Consider the following 17,648-nt stretch of genomic DNA (forward strand, 5'->3'; position numbering starts at 1 on the left):
CATTGAACTATCGGCGGCCAATCTATCGGCGAAGTTCAAGACCAAACTATCGGCGTCCTAAAATCTTCGGCAAAGTAAGATTATCGGCGAAGACAAGAATCTTTAAACTATCGGCGAAGACAAGAATCTTTAAACTATCGGCGAACTTCATGACTGAGACTATCGGCATAAAACCATCGGCGAGCCTACGAGACCTTCGGCATGAACTCGGACTATCGGCACGCGAGATCTTCGGCGAGATGAACCATCTTCATCGGCATGATACCATCGGCCAAATACTATCGGCATAGCAAGAATGGCCAAGTACCATCGGCCATGGACTTGGGCCACGACCAAAGGTGGCTTCTTTGGTCTAAATTGTCCTCTATGCCCATTCACACTCCAAAATGAAAAGCTATAAATACCCATCTACCATTCATTCACAAGTAAATTTTTTCAAACTTAGAAAACCTCTACTTCACTCCCGATCCACTATATTTTCATCTCTCGACACTCGAGACGAGATAAGCCCCCCACCTCGACTAATGTTGAGCGTCGGAGCGCGCGCCAGGAGAAACCCCTCCGCGTCCCTCTAGTTCACGTTTCTTGTCTTTTCAGGCGAAGAACACGAAGAACGCGAAGAGTCCGAAGATTGCGAAGGACTCGACGAACACGAAGAACGTGAAGAACTCGGCGAATCTAAAAATCGCGAAGAACCCAAAGAACACTAGGAACTCGACGGACTCGTTGAACCCGAAGAACGCGAAGGCGAACTAATCACGAAGTGACGAGAAACCGGAAACCTCTTTCCGACGAGGCAAAGACTACGAGATGAGAAGATTTCACCACACCCAACCTACGTGCGGTCATTGGGTCCGGCCCTAGACCGAACCACGGACGGTTCTAAGTGTTGACCCAAAAACGGCGTTAACAGTTAGTATTCGATTTTTATCACTAATTAAGCTACTTCAAACATGAAAAATTTGAATCTAACAATAGTTTATAAAATGTTAAATAAATAGTCGAACGGATGATGTTGCATATTTATAAACCTTTATTACTTTATTTAATTAATCAACTAAATTTATTTTTTAAATAAAAAAATATGATTCAAATCTGTAATTGGTAGGATAATTCATTCTCTTTCCTATCTCTCTTTTTTTTTTAATCACGGTTTTCTCTCATTCTCTCTCATTTTTTTCTCCTTCAAAACTTCGAAAATCCATATCTTACTCGTACGAACTCTAAATTGAGTTATTCCAACTACAATGGATTCGTGGTAACGAGGACTTCAAGAATATACCCATTGCGTTGGCTGAGAAATCATATCTACTACAACATAATTCCACCGAATCTGAGCTTCGAGGCGGCGGAGCTCTTCGTCTCCGTCAAGCGTCTCGTAGCTAGATCTGGGCTCCAAGCTCGGCAGAGTTTTTCGTCAGTCAGCGGATGAGCGGAATCATCGTGCATCAGTCGAGGAAGAGAGGAGCACCGCACCGAAATCGTCTATAAATTTATGTAATTAACGTTAATTAATGTTTTGTTCAATATTTTCTCAACTTTTTACTGTTGCGTCTTATATAGTTAATTACTATAAATTTTCGTTAACAATAGTTAATTATTGTTAATATACAGTCGTGTTCATCTTCTACTACATGCTTTCTGGATTTTTTTTTTTTTGCAGGTAATTTGTTTTCTAGGTTTTTTAGTGTTCATCATTTTTTTTCAATAAAAAATTTCAAAAATTAAAATTGGGTTATAGGGAGGTAGTTACATATTTTTTGGGATTATTATTTTTTTTTCAATTTCCGCAATTAATAAATTAAAATGGGCATTTTTCTAGATGGGGACAAAATCGGATTGTTTACATGCTAAATTTTTTGTCACATCAATAAATGACCATTTAATTATTAAACGGTGGCTAAATTAAAATTTAAACATTTCAATTTTGCTAGTTAGTTAGAGTGTCATTATTTTTTAACAATTTCTCTTATGAATCAATTTTTTTTAATTATCTAAACTATTTATATCTTAAAGTTATTGGATATCAACAACACTTAACATTTACCATATTTGTTTCCCTTGGCGATTGTGTTCATAAACATATTTACTAACAATTTCTATGGGTAAAAAAAAAAATTAAAATTTTCTTTACAACTTAAGCTCTATTGATGCAATAGACGTTCATATATATATATATATATATATATATATATATATATATATATATATATATATATATATATATATTTAAAAATAGAGATTTGTAAGTAACTAGGTCACTTTAAACATGTGATTTTGGATCTAGTCTATGTTTGACAATTTTTAGAGATATAGCCAAATGGCTTATGTGGCAATAATTAAGGTCTGATTTGTCCTTATTTATTAAAAAATTCGTCACTTTCTCTCTCTTATTTATTTTCATTTTTTTTTTTGTATCAAAACTTAAAATTCGTATCTTTCTCATACGAACTCGAAATTGAGTGATTTCAGATCCTACAAATTCGTGGCGTCAAGATCTTCAAAAATAGACCCATTGTGTTTGATGAAAAATTATGTTTAATGCATCATAGTTACGTTTCCATTTATTTTTTTGATAATTTCAAAAATTACCGGTTATTTCCATATTTAAGTAGTAACGTGATTTTTCTACATCTATGGTATTAAACATGATTTTTCATCAAACACAATGGATCTATTTTTGAAGATCACAGCGTCACGAATCCGTAAGATTTGGAATCACTCAATTTCGAGTTCATATGAGATAGATATGGTTTTTTTTTTAAGTTTTTATGTAAAAAAAAGTGTAAGAAAAAGTAGGAGAGATAAAGTGACGAATTTGTTAATAAATAAGGGTAAATCAGACCTTAATTATTGCCACATAAGTCTGTTGGCTATTTTCCTAAAGTTGTGAAACATAGACTAATAACAAATTTCATAGTTTCATTTTGGCTATTTCGCTACACTACCCTTAAAAATACGGCAGTGTAGCAAGATAGTCAAAATAAAATTATGAAATTCGTTTTTAGTCTACGTTTCACAACTTTTAGGGAAATAGCCAACAGGTTTATGTGGAAATTTTCAAGGTCTGATTTGCCCCTTATTTATTAACAAATTCGTCATTTTCTCTCTCCTACTTTTTTCTATATTTTTTTTTACATAAAAACTTCAAAAAACCATATATATCTCATACAAACTCGAAATTGAGTGATTTCAGATCCTACAAATTCGCAGCGTCGAGATCTTAAAAAATAGACCCATTGTGTTTGATGAAAAATTATAATTAATACCATATTGCATCATATTTACGTTTCCATTTATTTTTTTTTATGATTTCAAAAAATTTCAGTTATTTCCATATTTAAGGTAGTAACGTGATTTTTTTACATCTATGGTATTTAAAATGATTTTTCATCAAACACAATGGATCTATTTTTGAAGATCTCGACGCCACGAATCCGTAGAATCTGAAATCACTCGATTTCGAGTTCGTATAAGAAATATACGAATTTTTAAAGTTTTAATGCAAAAAAAATTATTTGAAAAAAATAGAGAGAGAAAGTGACGAATTTATAAAGAAGGGCAAATCAGACCTTAATTATTGCCACATAAGCCATTTGGCTAGAGAAATTTCATTTTCTAGACCCAAAAGTTATGAAAATATCTCAATTAGACCCGCTAGTTAAAAAATATCCAAAATTGGACTTTTGTACCAATTTTGGACAAAATACCCTTAATTCAAAATAAATCATCTCTGCATCTCTTTCCATCTCTTTTATTCTCACTCTCACTTCCTCTCCACACCAAAGAACACGAAATCCGACGTGAGCCCCATTCAGACGCCCAACCACACCAAATCCGACGAGTTTCAACGTCCACCACACCAAATTCGACCGAATTGGAGGTGAATTTTTTTTTTTTTTAGGTTGATTTGAATGAGATTTGGAGGTGAATTTTTTTTTTTTAAATCTGGGAATTTCTGATGAAGATCATCGGAATCCATCGGATTCGGTCGGATCCGACCGAATCCGATGGATTCCGATGGTCTTCATCGAAAATTCCCGATGGATTCCGACGAAGACCATCGGAATCCATCGGATTCGGTCGGATCCGACCGAATCCGATGGATTCCGATGATCTTCATCGGAAATTCCCAGTTTTAAAAAAAAAAAAAAATTCACCTCCAAAGATGGATTCCGACACGTTCCGACGAGTTCCGATGGATTCCGACACGTTCCGACGAGTTTTCGAAACCCTAAAAAACTATGGAATTTTTTTCAAAAACGATGCGAAACCCTCAAAATCGAAGCTAAACATATACCCAAATTCCTAAAGTTCTAATCCTAGCGCAACCAATTCGAAGGTGACAAGAATTGTGATGAAGAAGATTTAAAAATGAGAAGAATATGTGTTATTTGAATTTCAATGGCATTTTTGTCCGAAAAGTGTCCAAAAGTCCAATTTTAGATATTATTAAACTAATGGGTCTAATCTTGATATTTTCATTGTTTTTAGGTCTAGAAAATGAAATTTCTCTTTGGCTATATCTCTAAAAATTATCAAACGTAAACTAGATCCAAAATCACATGTTTAAAGTGGACTAGTTACAAATCTCTTAAAAATATCACGTTCCTCTTAAGAAATCCTGTTTAACTCTAATTAGAGTTGTCACTTGTGACATATGAATTTTTTTGTTTAAAAATAATAATATTTTAGAATTAAACACATAAAAGAATTTTTCCAACTTACTCGCGTAAGAGACATTAAATATCTACGAACTTAGTCAGAAACGTCAACTCTTTTGTAAAAAGATGATAGAAAAAATAAAACATTTATTTAATTTTTTTTACATGGATTCCAAGAGAGAGAGATAGAAAAAAAAAAAACATTTATTTAATTTTTTTTACATGGATTCCAAGAGAGAGAGAGAGAGAGAGAGGAAAAAGTCTATAAATACCAGACACTTTTTGTTCTATAATCCAAAAGACAAACACAGAAAAGAAAAAAGAAAATATCCAGTATGGGAATATCCAAAATATTTTCGTTCCAATTCCTCAACCCGATTATCATTCTCATATTTGATACGTGGAACTACTTGGCTCTCGCTTTATCCCACCTCAGATTTGCTTTTGAGCTTCTTCTTCAAACCGCATTCTCTTTCTCATCATCTCACCCTCAGAAGTACCACCTCTTCAACATCACACCCAGCACAAACTCCGAGGGCACAATCGCAATTTCCCACCACGACTCCGACACGGCCGAGACTTGCGCGGTGTGCTTGTCGGAGGTCACGGCCGGGGACGAGATCGGAGCGCTGAGATGTCGCCACGTGTTTCACCGACGGTGCTTGGAAAGCTGGCTCAGAGTTTCGAAGCTCGTGAGTTGCCCTCTCTGCCGTAGCTCTATAGCTCCTCAATCTGATGAGTTTGGGTATCAAGTTTTGTTCTTCAATTTCTGCTCCTTTGGCTCCAACGACGACGATGATGATGGAGATTCATGGTGGCTTAGGTGATTTGTATTAGGGGAATTATATATATTTATCCACCACTAGCAATTCATTTGACCATGCAAGTATGATTTGTGACAATGTGATGTCGACAAGTTTGAATATTTGGTGAGGATGAATATTATTCCTTTTAATGTACAAGATAGGCTTATATTAATTATAGCAACTAGCAAGGTTTGAAAAATACCCCGGGTACAAGTGTTCAACTATAATGTTTATGTACTTGCTAAAAAAATGTTTATGTACAATTATCATTATTATTTAGGATAAATTACATAAATGCCCCATGGACTTTTGACCACTTAACAAACTCGTCCCTACTTTTTTTTTTTCTCGCATCAATGGTCTTAAACTTTGAATTTCTTAGCAATTCAGTCCTTCCGTTTATTTTTTTGAACGATTGTTAAATTTTGAACGGCTGATTTGGCAAATTATTAAAATGTCATTTTTAACACATTATTTATTGATATTAAAATACTATATAAATTACCTTAACCTAATAAACTTGCCTCCGACTCTCTTTTCCAAATCGAGATCGTGAGCCCTAAAAAACTCGCCTCCGACTCTCTCTTCTTCGAGGTCGAGCAGGAGTAGAGGAGATGAGCCACGATTATCGCCGACGAAGTCAAACTTCTGACAGCAACAACGAAGTGAGCTCGTTCCCAGAAAATCGTCGATTGTGTCGATGTGGAGTCGAGAGCGTGGAGCGTACGGCTTGGACTGACGATCACCTAGGTCGAAGGTTTCTTGGTTGTCGTAATTTTAAGGTAAGGAAAGAGAAATCTGGTGGCGGGCATTTGTATAAGGTTTCTGTGTCGATGTTGGGTTTTTTTCATTCACAATCCTTTTTTTATTTCAAAACTCCAAAGACAGAGGATGTGGGCATTTTGATTGGTTGGATCCGCCAATGTGTACGAGGTCGATGCAGGTAATCCCAGGTTTGAGGAGGTTACACGCAATGGAAGGTGAAAAACAGAGGACACATATTGAAGAAGAACTTGGTGAAATTGATATGGAGTTGAACGTACCTGTCTCTGTTGAAATTACTGGAAAAATTACAAATGAATCAAAAAAAAATTAAGATCATGTTGATTATATGTATGGTATTGTTATTTGTAATAGTTTGTAAGTAATTTATAGTGTGCAATTGTTTTGGTTTGTTGTTAATGTATGGATCGATGGTGAATATATGTTGTTAAATGTGACTATATGCTTTGGTGCTGTTAAATGTGAACTGGATTATAGCAATCAAACAATTAGACAAGTGAAAGTAAAATGAGAAATGGTTTGTTGCAAGTAATTTATAGTGTGCAATTGTTTTGGTTTGTTGTTAATGTATGGGTCACATGTGCTTGTTTCACAATTAGACAAGTGCAAGTAAAATGAAAAATTTCTAATTCTGAATCTGAACTTGACAATAGCAATCAAACAACCCAGTTCACTTAATTTGCATCAGATTTTGGAAGGCAATGGTCAATAATAAATGAACAAAAAATCGGTAAATGAAATCAAAAGAAAATCCATAATCCATTCATAACTTAATATTGTACCAAAAGAGGACCATAATACATGCATAATTTAGAATGAGTTTGACATTACATGGCATCACTAACAGTGATTAGCTACATAATCTGTCCCAAAAATTGTTACCAAAAACAGCCTATTACATAATCTGTCCCAAAAATTGCTACCAAAAATTACATGGTCCTTTCACAATGTTTCACAAAAATAGCCTAGACAATTCACTTCTTAAATAAACCCCTAGGTTGAAGTCCTGATTGGCACCTTCTCGGATTACTCGCGGCCATGAGTCTAGGACTCATCTACAACACAAAATTCAGAATACTTTAGACCACTGTGAAGTATACAAAAAGCTTGAAATTGCGTTATGAGTAACAATTTTTACCCGTGGTTGCTGACTTGCTGGATTGGACTGACTTGTTGGTTGTTGACTTGCTGGATTGGACTGACTTACTGGTGGCTGACTTCGTTCACGACTGGCTTGGTGACGACGTGGTTGACTTCCTGTTTGAGGAGTTGATTGTTTCTTTTTGCGCGAGGTTGCCCTTTCTTTGCGCTGATTATAGACACATGTATTTAGATAAAAGTTAACAAGATCTCTAATTACAGTAAATAAATTATGAGCCCAAGAAATTAAAAACTAACCATTTCCGCTTGCTTCCTTCTAAAACAAGTCTTGATGTTGTGTCCATCTTCGCCACATTTTGAACATTTTGTAATAACAAATGTTCTTGACATCCTGGTTGCTCCCGGTCGAATAACTTCGTCGTGTTCGACTCTTCTAACTTTTTTGGGTCTTCCAGGCTCTGCTCTGTCTGGTGGCATTTCCATTGGTTGAAGTCCGGTCTTGGGCCATTGTTCAATCGGGTTCAGTGGGTTTATTTTGTGCTTGTGAGTAGCAACATACACATGCTTGTAGTACCACTCACTGACATATTTAACAGGGTCTTCTTGCCTTTGCTAGATGCAGCTTATAGCATGCGAACACGGAATACCTGACACAATTGTATTGTTAGAGAGACATAAAGTATTGTTTGTTAGCTATGTACATTGCAAAGAATTGTTAATACTTGAGAGGTTCTATTGTTTGCAAGAACAAGTCTTGTCACTGAGATTAACCGCGTACATCGACCCGTACATGTTAGTCACCTGGTAATCTGAATCACCGGCCCACTTTGCAATGTTTTCAGCGCTCTTCAGTTTGTTCTTCTCAAGAATTTCTGAGATCCTTGGCCCTATATCACCATGCCATCTATCCACTGCAAGTCTTTGTTTTGTGAACTGCTGCAAGATGTACATTCTTATCCTTTCTAGCATAGACAATATAGGCTTTTGTCTAGCTAGCAGAATAGCTCGTGTTCCATTGAAACATTCACACAGATTATTGAGGAGGATGTCACACTTGATAGCAGTTCGGAAGTTGCATCTAGCACGGTGTTGAGGCTCCTTCTCCATTAATCACTCATACGCCTTCTCGTCCTCGGCTTTTATGAAGTCCATGTTAGTCTGAAAACCATGAGTTGAGTATGCTTGAGCAGCTGCCATCATTGTGACCTTCATAAATTGTCCCTTGAAGACCTGTACATTACAAAAAAGAACGAGATGTAATATAACGGCATGTTGATTTTTGCTAGGTATTTTTTTAGTAAACAGCTTAGGCTCCATACAGCATGACTTTATGCTTGGTTGGTCCTGGTTAAAAGCTTGTACTACAGATATTGCTGGTGTCACTATTTGTTTAAAAAAATTACCATGTCCATCAGAGACCAAAATAATATAATTTTTTTTTCTACGTGATTATATACTTAGTGTTATATATGTGATCATATCATGAAGCTTTCTGAAATGTCAACCGTGTGAATTTCAGGACAATAATACAGAAAAAAAAAAAAAATTGTTATGCATGTCTACTACATTGCTATTATTTCTATTTGATTGATAAAGCTTATTTACTCACGAAAGCCATGTCGTTGATAAGTTTATTATTTGAAGTGAAACCATCTGTGTCAACAAGTTTGAATTTACAGAGTCTCTGGGGAAGTCGGAATAGGAGAGCACTCATCTTGGGGTGGGCTTACTACTTAGATGCTTTCAGCAGTTATCCGCTCCGCACTTGGCTACCCAACGTTTACCGTGGGCACTTCTGGAAAAAAAAAAGATATAATTATAAATAAGGTGGAACAATAAATATCCCACGACTTTTAAATTTTGACCACGAATAGGAAATTCAAGTGTAATAACTCTCTTTTCTTACTTTGTCACGATAGGATGAGCTGCAACAACTTGTGCAATCTAATCTGTTTGGTGGTGTGAGATCTTTTCTATGTAGTAAATCTATTGGTTTTAAATCCTTTGTTCCATAAACAAATCACCAAAAAAATATGTGGTTTTGAAACCTGTTTTTCCAAAAAAAATCACCAATAAATAAAGCCATCACAGATTTTTTACCATGACAGAATTTTTACCTTTGTAAAGTTGCTTTGAAGATGTCTTGCGCAATGCCTATGCTCAGCCGGCTCTGATCCTTCGTCCCAAAGTCCGTTCAAAGCTTCTTTAAGCCCTTTTTGTTTGTCCATGATAAATGTCCAATGCAATCCATTCCTAATACTGATATCCTCTCTCAGAATATTCAAAAACCATGACCACGATGCTTTTCCCTCGGACTCAACCACAACAAAGGCAATCGGGAACATGCTATTATTTGCATCTATACCAATTGCGCTAAGTAGCTGCCCTGTGTGATGTCCCTTAATATGGCACCCATATAGACCTATGAGCGGCCTACACGATCGGAAACCTTCCTTACACCCGACATAGCAAATGTACATTCGCTTAAAGATTGGTTTACCTTCCGAATCATGATCGCACTCAAACTCAACCGCCGATCCAGGATTTGTTCGCTTGATTTCAGCTCCATAACTCCACAAAGCACCGTATTGTTCCTTATAGGACCCTTCTATGATTTTCTCAGCAAACTTCCTTGCCCTATACGCCTTCATATACGAATAGTCCAAACTATAGTCGTTTTGGACTTTATTCATGAACTGTGGTGCCGACCAGGAATCACTGTCTTTAAAATACTGCATATATTTGTTCTCTAGCCACTTGGAAGTAGCAAACTTATTCTTGTTCGTCCTCGCACATGTGTGCTCCGGCTGATATGTCTTGATCACAAATGAGTTTGTTTTTCCAAGATACGATGCATAGCAAACCCACTTACATTTCGAATCCTTACATTCGGCTCGAACCCTGGTTGAGTCATTTTTCTTAAAGAAAATTTCTTTCCCAGCAGCTATGGCATACTCTCTCATTGCTTCTCTAAAAACCTTTGGACTGGGAAATACTAAACCCAACTTCAGAGTTGGATTTCTCATATCTGTCTCAACATTGAATTCCCGAAATGTTGGCAACTTCTTTTTCGGATTCTGGCCCTTTGTCAATATACCGGCTCTCTTTTTTGTCACTTCTTCTGCCTCACTTGAAGATGAGCTATGCCTACCACCAATGTCGCATTCATCGCCATACTCACTGCCAGATTCCGGTAAGCCTTCTTCGTCACTAACTACGTCCTTTCCTTTCTTCTAAAGCTTCCTCAAACCAACGTCTACGATATCACCATCGACGTGAACATCATCCTCACTCAGCTCGTACCTACTATCTTGTATTGCATTTGTTTCATCTTCAACAGCAGCTCTCTCATCTTCTTCCTCAGATATTGCTTCATCTTCTTCATCAGCGTCGTCGCCATCTTCTTCATCAACTATTGCTTCATCTTCTTCAGCAGCTGTTTCGTCTACCGCGTCTGGGTTGTCTTCTTCTTCTTCTTGAACTGCAGGTGCTTCAACATCATCTAGGTCGTCTTCTTCTTCTTCTTGAACTGCAGGTGCTTCAACATCTTGCTCTTCTACCGCATCTGGGTCGTCTTCTTTTTCTTCTTCTTGAACTGTAGGTGCTTCATCTTCAATTGTACGTGTTTGACATTCATAACTAATTTCCAGTGGTGGTGCACTAGGAAAAACTGGAGCATTTATCGGGTGCTCACGGTACACATCAACTTCCCTTGACATTTGCATCTTCTCAGCACATATGCGGTATAGCTCACTGTCAGTTCCAAGTAGATCATAGTTAATCTCGTCTTTTCCTTTCAGATAATACAAAGGCACGCAGCTATAAACCATCAACTTTTTCACAATTTCATCCAACACCAACAACGACATCTCGTCCAAATCACAGTGATCAGCATGATCAATTTTGCCACAAATGTATGCCATACGACCATTCTCGTAAGACATGGACCCGCCGTGGTGAAACTTTAAGGTAAACTTCGTAGAAGACGGATCTGCAATAATCAAAACAAAACAAAACCAAACCACTATTTAATACCTACCAACCATTAAAACAGAAAAAATTAAATAAAAAGGAACAAATCTGAATACAACAAGAAATATTTAATCCTACTTAATATTCCTAACCCAGACAAAAAGGGACAATAACAGACGACACTAACAGACATATGGGACCAAACAGACGAGACTAACAGACATATGGGACCACAACGACAAATCTTGGTCGACTCACGTGGTCAACACTTTACAACCATTATAAATTCAAGATTTAAATATTCTTTACCATAAGTAGGGGCTTTGTGCTCGGGTATAACTGATTTAAAAGCTGAGGCTCTCTCCGCTGCTTTTTTCTTCGATTTCATCTTCGCCGTCGCAGGTGTCTCATAGGGAATTTCATCTTCGACGTTGCAGGACTCTTCATTACAGATTTCATCTTCTTTTTCTTCGCTGGAGATTTCGCTTTCATTTTCGCGATTTGAGATTTTCGCGTGTTTTAGGGTTTCAGAGGATTTGGGATTTTTCGTTTTCATTAGATACTAAATTATGCAATGACCATAATACCCAAATCAGAGAGTGCACGTGACCAACACATGATTAAAAATTTAACAGCCGTTCAAAAAAATAAACGGAAGGACTGAATTTGTAAGAAATTCGAAGTTTAAGACCACTGATGCGAGATAAAAAAAAAAGTAGGAATGAGTTTGTTAAGTGGTCAAGAGTCCAGGGGCATTTAAATAATTTATCCTATTATTTACATACGAATAGTAAACTAAGCTAAAAGAAGCAAGGAGAGATAAAAGAGAAAATTAATAAATTTAAAAGAAAAATAGACACTTCCCGTCACCAGTAATCGTCGGAGAACAAATAAATGTAACGGTCACAAATAATAATTTGATAATAAGTCTTTCCTCTTAACATTTTTTTATGCTATGGTAGCTATCGCATAAAAATATGGGTTGCTTTTACGTAGAGATTACTTTTATTTTCATTTTTTAGTTTTGAAAAAACCTATCGAGTTATTGAAAAACCATTTTTTCTCTTCTTAAATCCATCACATATATTTCATTGCAGAAGTTGAAATGCAGCAAAACTGTGAACATCGAGATACTATACAACTTACAAGGAACTAGTGAATCGATATACAGCAAAATATATCATAAATAAGAAGAAGATTTTGCATCCTCCAAGGCGATAAGATTAAGATCATGTAAGTTGTATTTATCTTGATGAAACCAATAGAAAAAAGTAGTCTGAGCAAAAAAAAAATGGCCAATAGAAACAAGTAATTAAGTCCTCGAGAAATGAGGTAAGATTACACAAAACAGACAAACACACAAAAACTTGGGGCTTTTTGGTACACTGCTCGTTAAAATTAATACCATATTTTAATTAAGATTAAAATCAAAATAAAAAATTGAACGTAATATCATATATTCTCTTCGAAAATTGGGAGATGGACAAAACTGGGACTAAATGTAAGTGGGTTTACATTTTTCTATAAAAATAAAAATTTACCAATCAAGGAGTGTGGTCACTGTGAGAGAAATAAATTCAAGAGTCTTAGAAACATTGAGTAATTTATAATTCCCATGTTTATAGTTCGTGATTTAAATATTAATAACTGTTCAGAAATAATATATATGTATATATAAATTAAACATAAAATAAAAATATATTGTGTTCTATAACTATAATTGAAACTAAATTATGGTACTTTATATAAGTAGTGCAAAAACTGTTGTAAACTATTTAATTTAAATAGTACATATTTTGAATACCGATGCTATAACAGTACTTACATAAAATGTAAATTATAATTTTATTCATTATTATTAATTATAATATTTGCACTATATAATAAATAGTCAAATAGATAGAAATATATTTATTTTCATTTAAATAAATTTAAGTTTAAGTAGTTTTCATGTATTTATGAGGAAACTATTTCAAATAGTAGAATGACTACCCTCAATCAATCTAATAGTTCAATTATTCAAGTATAAATAATTTATTTCAACTCATGCTAATGTCTCACATAACATAAAGCATTTAAATTATTGGCTATTATCTGAATTATTAGAAACACAGACTATAATTTTAACAGAAGAGGGTCTAAAATGATTTTATGTATCTTTTTATTTAATTCAGTTAGTTTAAAACAAAAATATGATTACTGAATTAAATGAGTTTAAAATGGTTCGTAACTCTAATTGTTTAATGTAGCTTTATAGTACCCCCTCATAAAAAAAATGTAGCTGCAATAATAATAAAAAAAAAATGGTAAATATTGTTGATGTCGATTTCGGGATCGTAAAAAATCAAAAATTATAATATGATATATATTCAATTTATTTAAATATGGGTCTCAGAAGACTTCGTATAAGAAACAAATATTTTAACTAGAAGAAAAAGAAATAAATAAGGACGGGCAAAAGAATAACAATATCTTTATTGATGAACGAGTAAATTACAAATGGGCGAAGTGCCGAGATCGAGATGGCAAATTCAACAAAGATCAAAGAATTCGAATACAGATGTTAAGGATTGAGTCTTCGCTTATACGTGCGTCAAAATGAATACAACAGTTGCTATTTATAGGCGAAGAAATGATCATCTCTTGGACACGTGTTGATCAGCTCGCCCTCACCACGTCACAGGTCGGTCAATTCTCAGATCCGGTCTTCTCAGCGATTACTCAGCTTGACCACGAATTCGCTACTCAACTAGTTCAATGCGGGCGATCTGTTCTATTCGGCGACCTGGGCTTAGGCTCCTTGCTCGGAGCCGGGCTGAATCATTTATTGGGCTTTGGCCGAACCAAGGCCCAATAAATAATAAATATTTAAAAATTTTATACCCCCACAATTAGCCCCCAAATATTTCCAAAATATTCCGAATATTTTGAAAATATTTACCGCGGAGAATTCGAACTACCTCGAATTTAAAGAGGGAAATTAAATATTTTTTGACACGTGGCATCGCATGGAGACGCGTTTCTTAACACGTGGCGCGATATGATCGCACTTCAAAAGTCGAAGTCAAAGAGTCGTGAGCGTCTGTTGATATCTTCGAAGATATCAAGGGAATATTTTCGATTTGATTCGATTTTATTCGAAATCATTAGATTTTCACGGGATTCGGTTAAACATAGAGTTGTATAAATAAGCGCACCGAAGAATCACTTTCTCTCATTTATATTCTTGTCATTCGCGGTAAAAGGTAATTCTTTCTTTTCTCTCTTATTTCGAACTCAAGTTCTCTCTCTAAGTTCTTTGAATTTATCTAGACTTCGGATGTTTTTCGTTCTCAGTTCGACTAGCGAACTCAAACAAGTTCATACCTTTACACACTTCGTCCTTAAAAATTTTCAATTTAGATGTCGAGCTCAGGACTTCGTCCATCGGGGTCTCAACCCTTCGGAAACGAAGATAGTCTTTTATCTTCGGCCGTAACCTCTGTTGATTTAAGGGGTATTCGTGAGAAATATCAAATACCTTCATAAATCAAAATCCTTATTCCCCCTCCCGGAGCCACTGCTGACACCATCGTAGAGGGCTTCTATTGTATATATGAGATTTGGTTAGAGAAGTGCGGGCTAAGGTTTCCTATCCATCCTCTTATGTTCGACTTCGTCGAGACACTCGGGTTGACCCTGCCTCAGATGTGTCCGAACTTTGTCACAATGGTATTAGGTCTGATAGTTGTGGCCCACGAACAAGACGTCGAGCTCACGATCTCAAGTGTTTCTATCTTTGTGTTGTCAAAACGAACTCGAAACACGATCCGAAGTGTTTCTATCTTTCAAATGCCGCAGGCAAAGGAGTGATCTCGGGCCTGCCTTCGAAGGACAAGTACTGGGGGAGGCGATATTTTTACTTTGCCATCAACGAGTATTCCCTCGAGAACCGAGCTCGTTCTTTCTCGTTGAAGTGGGCGAGCTCGCCGAGTATGCTTGAATTTATTCTTTTATCCTTACTATTTTTGTGGTTAGCAAAGTAGGCTAACGTTTATCTGTTTAATTTTTTAGAAAAGATCTGGGCGCCATCTCACGGAGAAGAGTTCGCCAAGAAGCTTTCAAAGTTGCAAGAAGGTCTCAGAGAGTGGTCGAGCTTCACCTGGTACCGATTTACTTCGGCCAAGCTTTGGCCGTACCCCCCGACAGTTTCAGAAGGAGACTTCGAAGAAGGTTTGCTCATCCCTCCCTTTTTTTGTCATATATATATATATATGTGTGTGTGTGTGTGTGTGTGTGTTTTTTCCATTTTTGGCTAAGTCTCTTTTTCTTTACGACGATGGTATTTGCTAACTAATCCGGATATTTAACTTCGCGGATTGAATCAGCTTTGAGGAGTCTTTCAACTTTGTCGTTGATCATTGATGCTCTGTCGGGACCGAGCTTGCGTCTCTTTTGTTTTACTGGTTTGAAACTAGGATCAACGTTAAGTTGGTGAGATGTAACGTCGATACTAATCCCAGCATATCTTCTGTCGTCCAGGCGAAGGTAGATTTGTTTCGTTTTAGGAAACAAATCAGCTCTCGCCGTATACTTCCTTTGAGCTCGGCTCCGATCCGTACCCACTTAGAGGGGTCGAGGCCGTCGAGCTGTATTTGTACTTTCATCTCAGTACTTAGCTGACTCGTTTAATTTAGAGCTTTTTTAGCTAGCTCTACGTTCATTAATTGCTATTGTTTTTCGTTGGCCTCTTTAGCATTTTGCTTATGGCTAGTGAGATAGCAGCTACGGGAGATTGTCTGGTTCCCTCTGATCTCTCCTATCCCTCCAGGCGTAGGAAATCAAATATACTGATGAAATGTTGAGGGAACGGTCTTCACCCTATGTATCCATGGTCGTCCCAAGATGATGTTATAGGGGGAGAGACATTCCAGAACCTGGAATTCAACTATCTTGTTTATCCCGTTTGTCTTTACGGGCAACTTAATGGTCCCTTGTGATGGAGTAATCGGTCCATTGAAACCTGTTAATTGGGTTTGTTCCCTCTCGATCTTGGACTCTTCAATCCCCATCCTTGTGAAGGTGTCTTTGAATATCAGATCTACAGAGCTTCCTCCATCGATCAGGACCCGGGCGACCTCGCAGTTAGACACGTCGATCGTTATCACGAGTGCGTCATCGTGCGGGTCTGTTGCCCCCGAGACTTCTTTTTCGGAGAACGAGATTTGAACATCCTGTTTTGCTCCAATCTTGGTGGTCTTATTCATCAGCTGAAGCTGATGAGCTTTAATCGAGTTGACAGAGCTGTTGCAAAATTTTGAACCGCCCATTATGAAGTTCACTCGATGTTTTGCGGTGGTCGACGGGGAACCAGGTTCCCCTTCGTCGGTGGGCCTAGATCTCTTAAGGGAGGGGTTACCCTTCCCTAGGTTGCTGCTGAAGGCCTTCTTTTTTGGGCGGGGGACCCAAATCGACGTTTTTTAGTTCCCCATTTGCATATTTTTCGGCCAAGACTTTGCGCATAGTTTCGCAATTTATCGTGGCGTGGCCATTGGTCTAATGAAAATCGCAGAACGCGTTCGGGTCCCTTGTCCACTTTTTCGCTTTGGGACCTGCCTCCTTGCTTTCATCTCCTATGTTGAAAGCGAAACCCGGAGGGGCGTGCTGCTTTCTGACTTGTGGTCCGGCCTCCTGGGGGTTAGGCCTTAGGGGGTTACCCCCAACGTTTGCGGGCCGCACCCATGTGTTCCCATGTGACTTCTTTTCGGTCGTACGCTGTTTCGCTAAGGAGGCGAATTCCTCCTCGGCCCTAGCATAGTATGCGGCCTTGTGGATCATGTCTTCTAGTGTAAGGGGGCGGTTTACAGTCATTTCTAGATTGAATCTCGATTCATGCCACAGAATGTTCCTTAGAGAGGTTATGGCAGATCCGGGATAAACGTTAGAGATTTTTTAGAGAACGTCCTTGTAACGGACCATGTAGTCCTTCAAGGACTCGTTCTCCTTCTGCTGGACCCCCCCACAGATCTGCTATCGTGTGTTCATCCTCTACGAACATTGAATAATGTTTTAGGAATAGTGTTGATAGTTTGGGAAAACTATCAATAGAGTTAGGCTCAAGTCTGGAGAACCACTCCAAAGCAGCTCCAAACAGGCTTTCAGCGAACAGTTGGCAGTACCCCGCCTCTTGTTCTCTCTTTGTCATCATAGCCCATCCCATTGCAATTCGGAAGGACATGATATAAGCCTTCGGATTCGACGTTCCATTGTACCGAGGAAGGCGGACCTTCCCAGCGTCACCGATGAACACGCCGGTGATGTTTTTAGCGAAAAGAGTCATTCT

General features: G+C 37.3%; 2 protein-coding genes across 2 annotated transcripts; one reads left to right on the forward strand and one right to left on the reverse strand.

Moving 5' to 3' along the window:
* Nucleotides 1-4,966: 4,966 nt before the first annotated feature.
* LOC149402585 (uncharacterized) lies at nt 4,967-5,679 on the forward strand. Its single transcript, XM_089609985.1, has one exon. The coding sequence runs from the start codon at nt 5,000-5,002 to the stop codon at nt 5,489-5,491; it is 492 nt and encodes a 163-aa protein (XP_089466111.1). The 5' UTR covers nt 4,967-4,999; the 3' UTR covers nt 5,492-5,679.
* Nucleotides 5,680-8,464: 2,785 nt separating this feature from the next.
* LOC149402586 (uncharacterized) lies at nt 8,465-10,380 on the reverse strand. Its single transcript, XM_089608449.1, has 2 exons — nt 9,472-10,380; nt 8,465-8,584 (listed from the first exon to the last, which is right to left on the reverse strand). The coding sequence occupies exons 1-2, from the start codon at nt 10,378-10,380 to the stop codon at nt 8,465-8,467; spliced, it is 1,029 nt and encodes a 342-aa protein (XP_089464575.1).
* Between the last annotated feature and the right edge of the window lie 7,268 nt (nt 10,381-17,648).

This window comes from Urtica dioica, chromosome 3 (assembly GCF_054948205.1).
Source record: "Urtica dioica subsp. dioica isolate 48M chromosome 3, U.dioica_male_clone48M_v1_H2, whole genome shotgun sequence".
Classification (NCBI taxonomy): Eukaryota; Viridiplantae; Streptophyta; class Magnoliopsida; order Rosales; family Urticaceae; genus Urtica; species Urtica dioica.

Coding starts and splice junctions, on each gene's coding strand:
- LOC149402585 (XM_089609985.1), top strand. CDS start 5,000: ATGGGAATATCCAAAATATTTTCGTTCCAATTCCTCAACCCGATTATC.
- LOC149402586 (XM_089608449.1), bottom strand. CDS start 10,380: ATGAGAAATCCAACTCTGAAGTTGGGTTTAGTATTTCCCAGTCCAAAG. Junction 8,585..9,471: donor TTCAAAGCAACTTTACAAAG/GTAAAAATTCTG, acceptor TGTAATGTACAG/GTCTTCAAGGGACAATTTAT.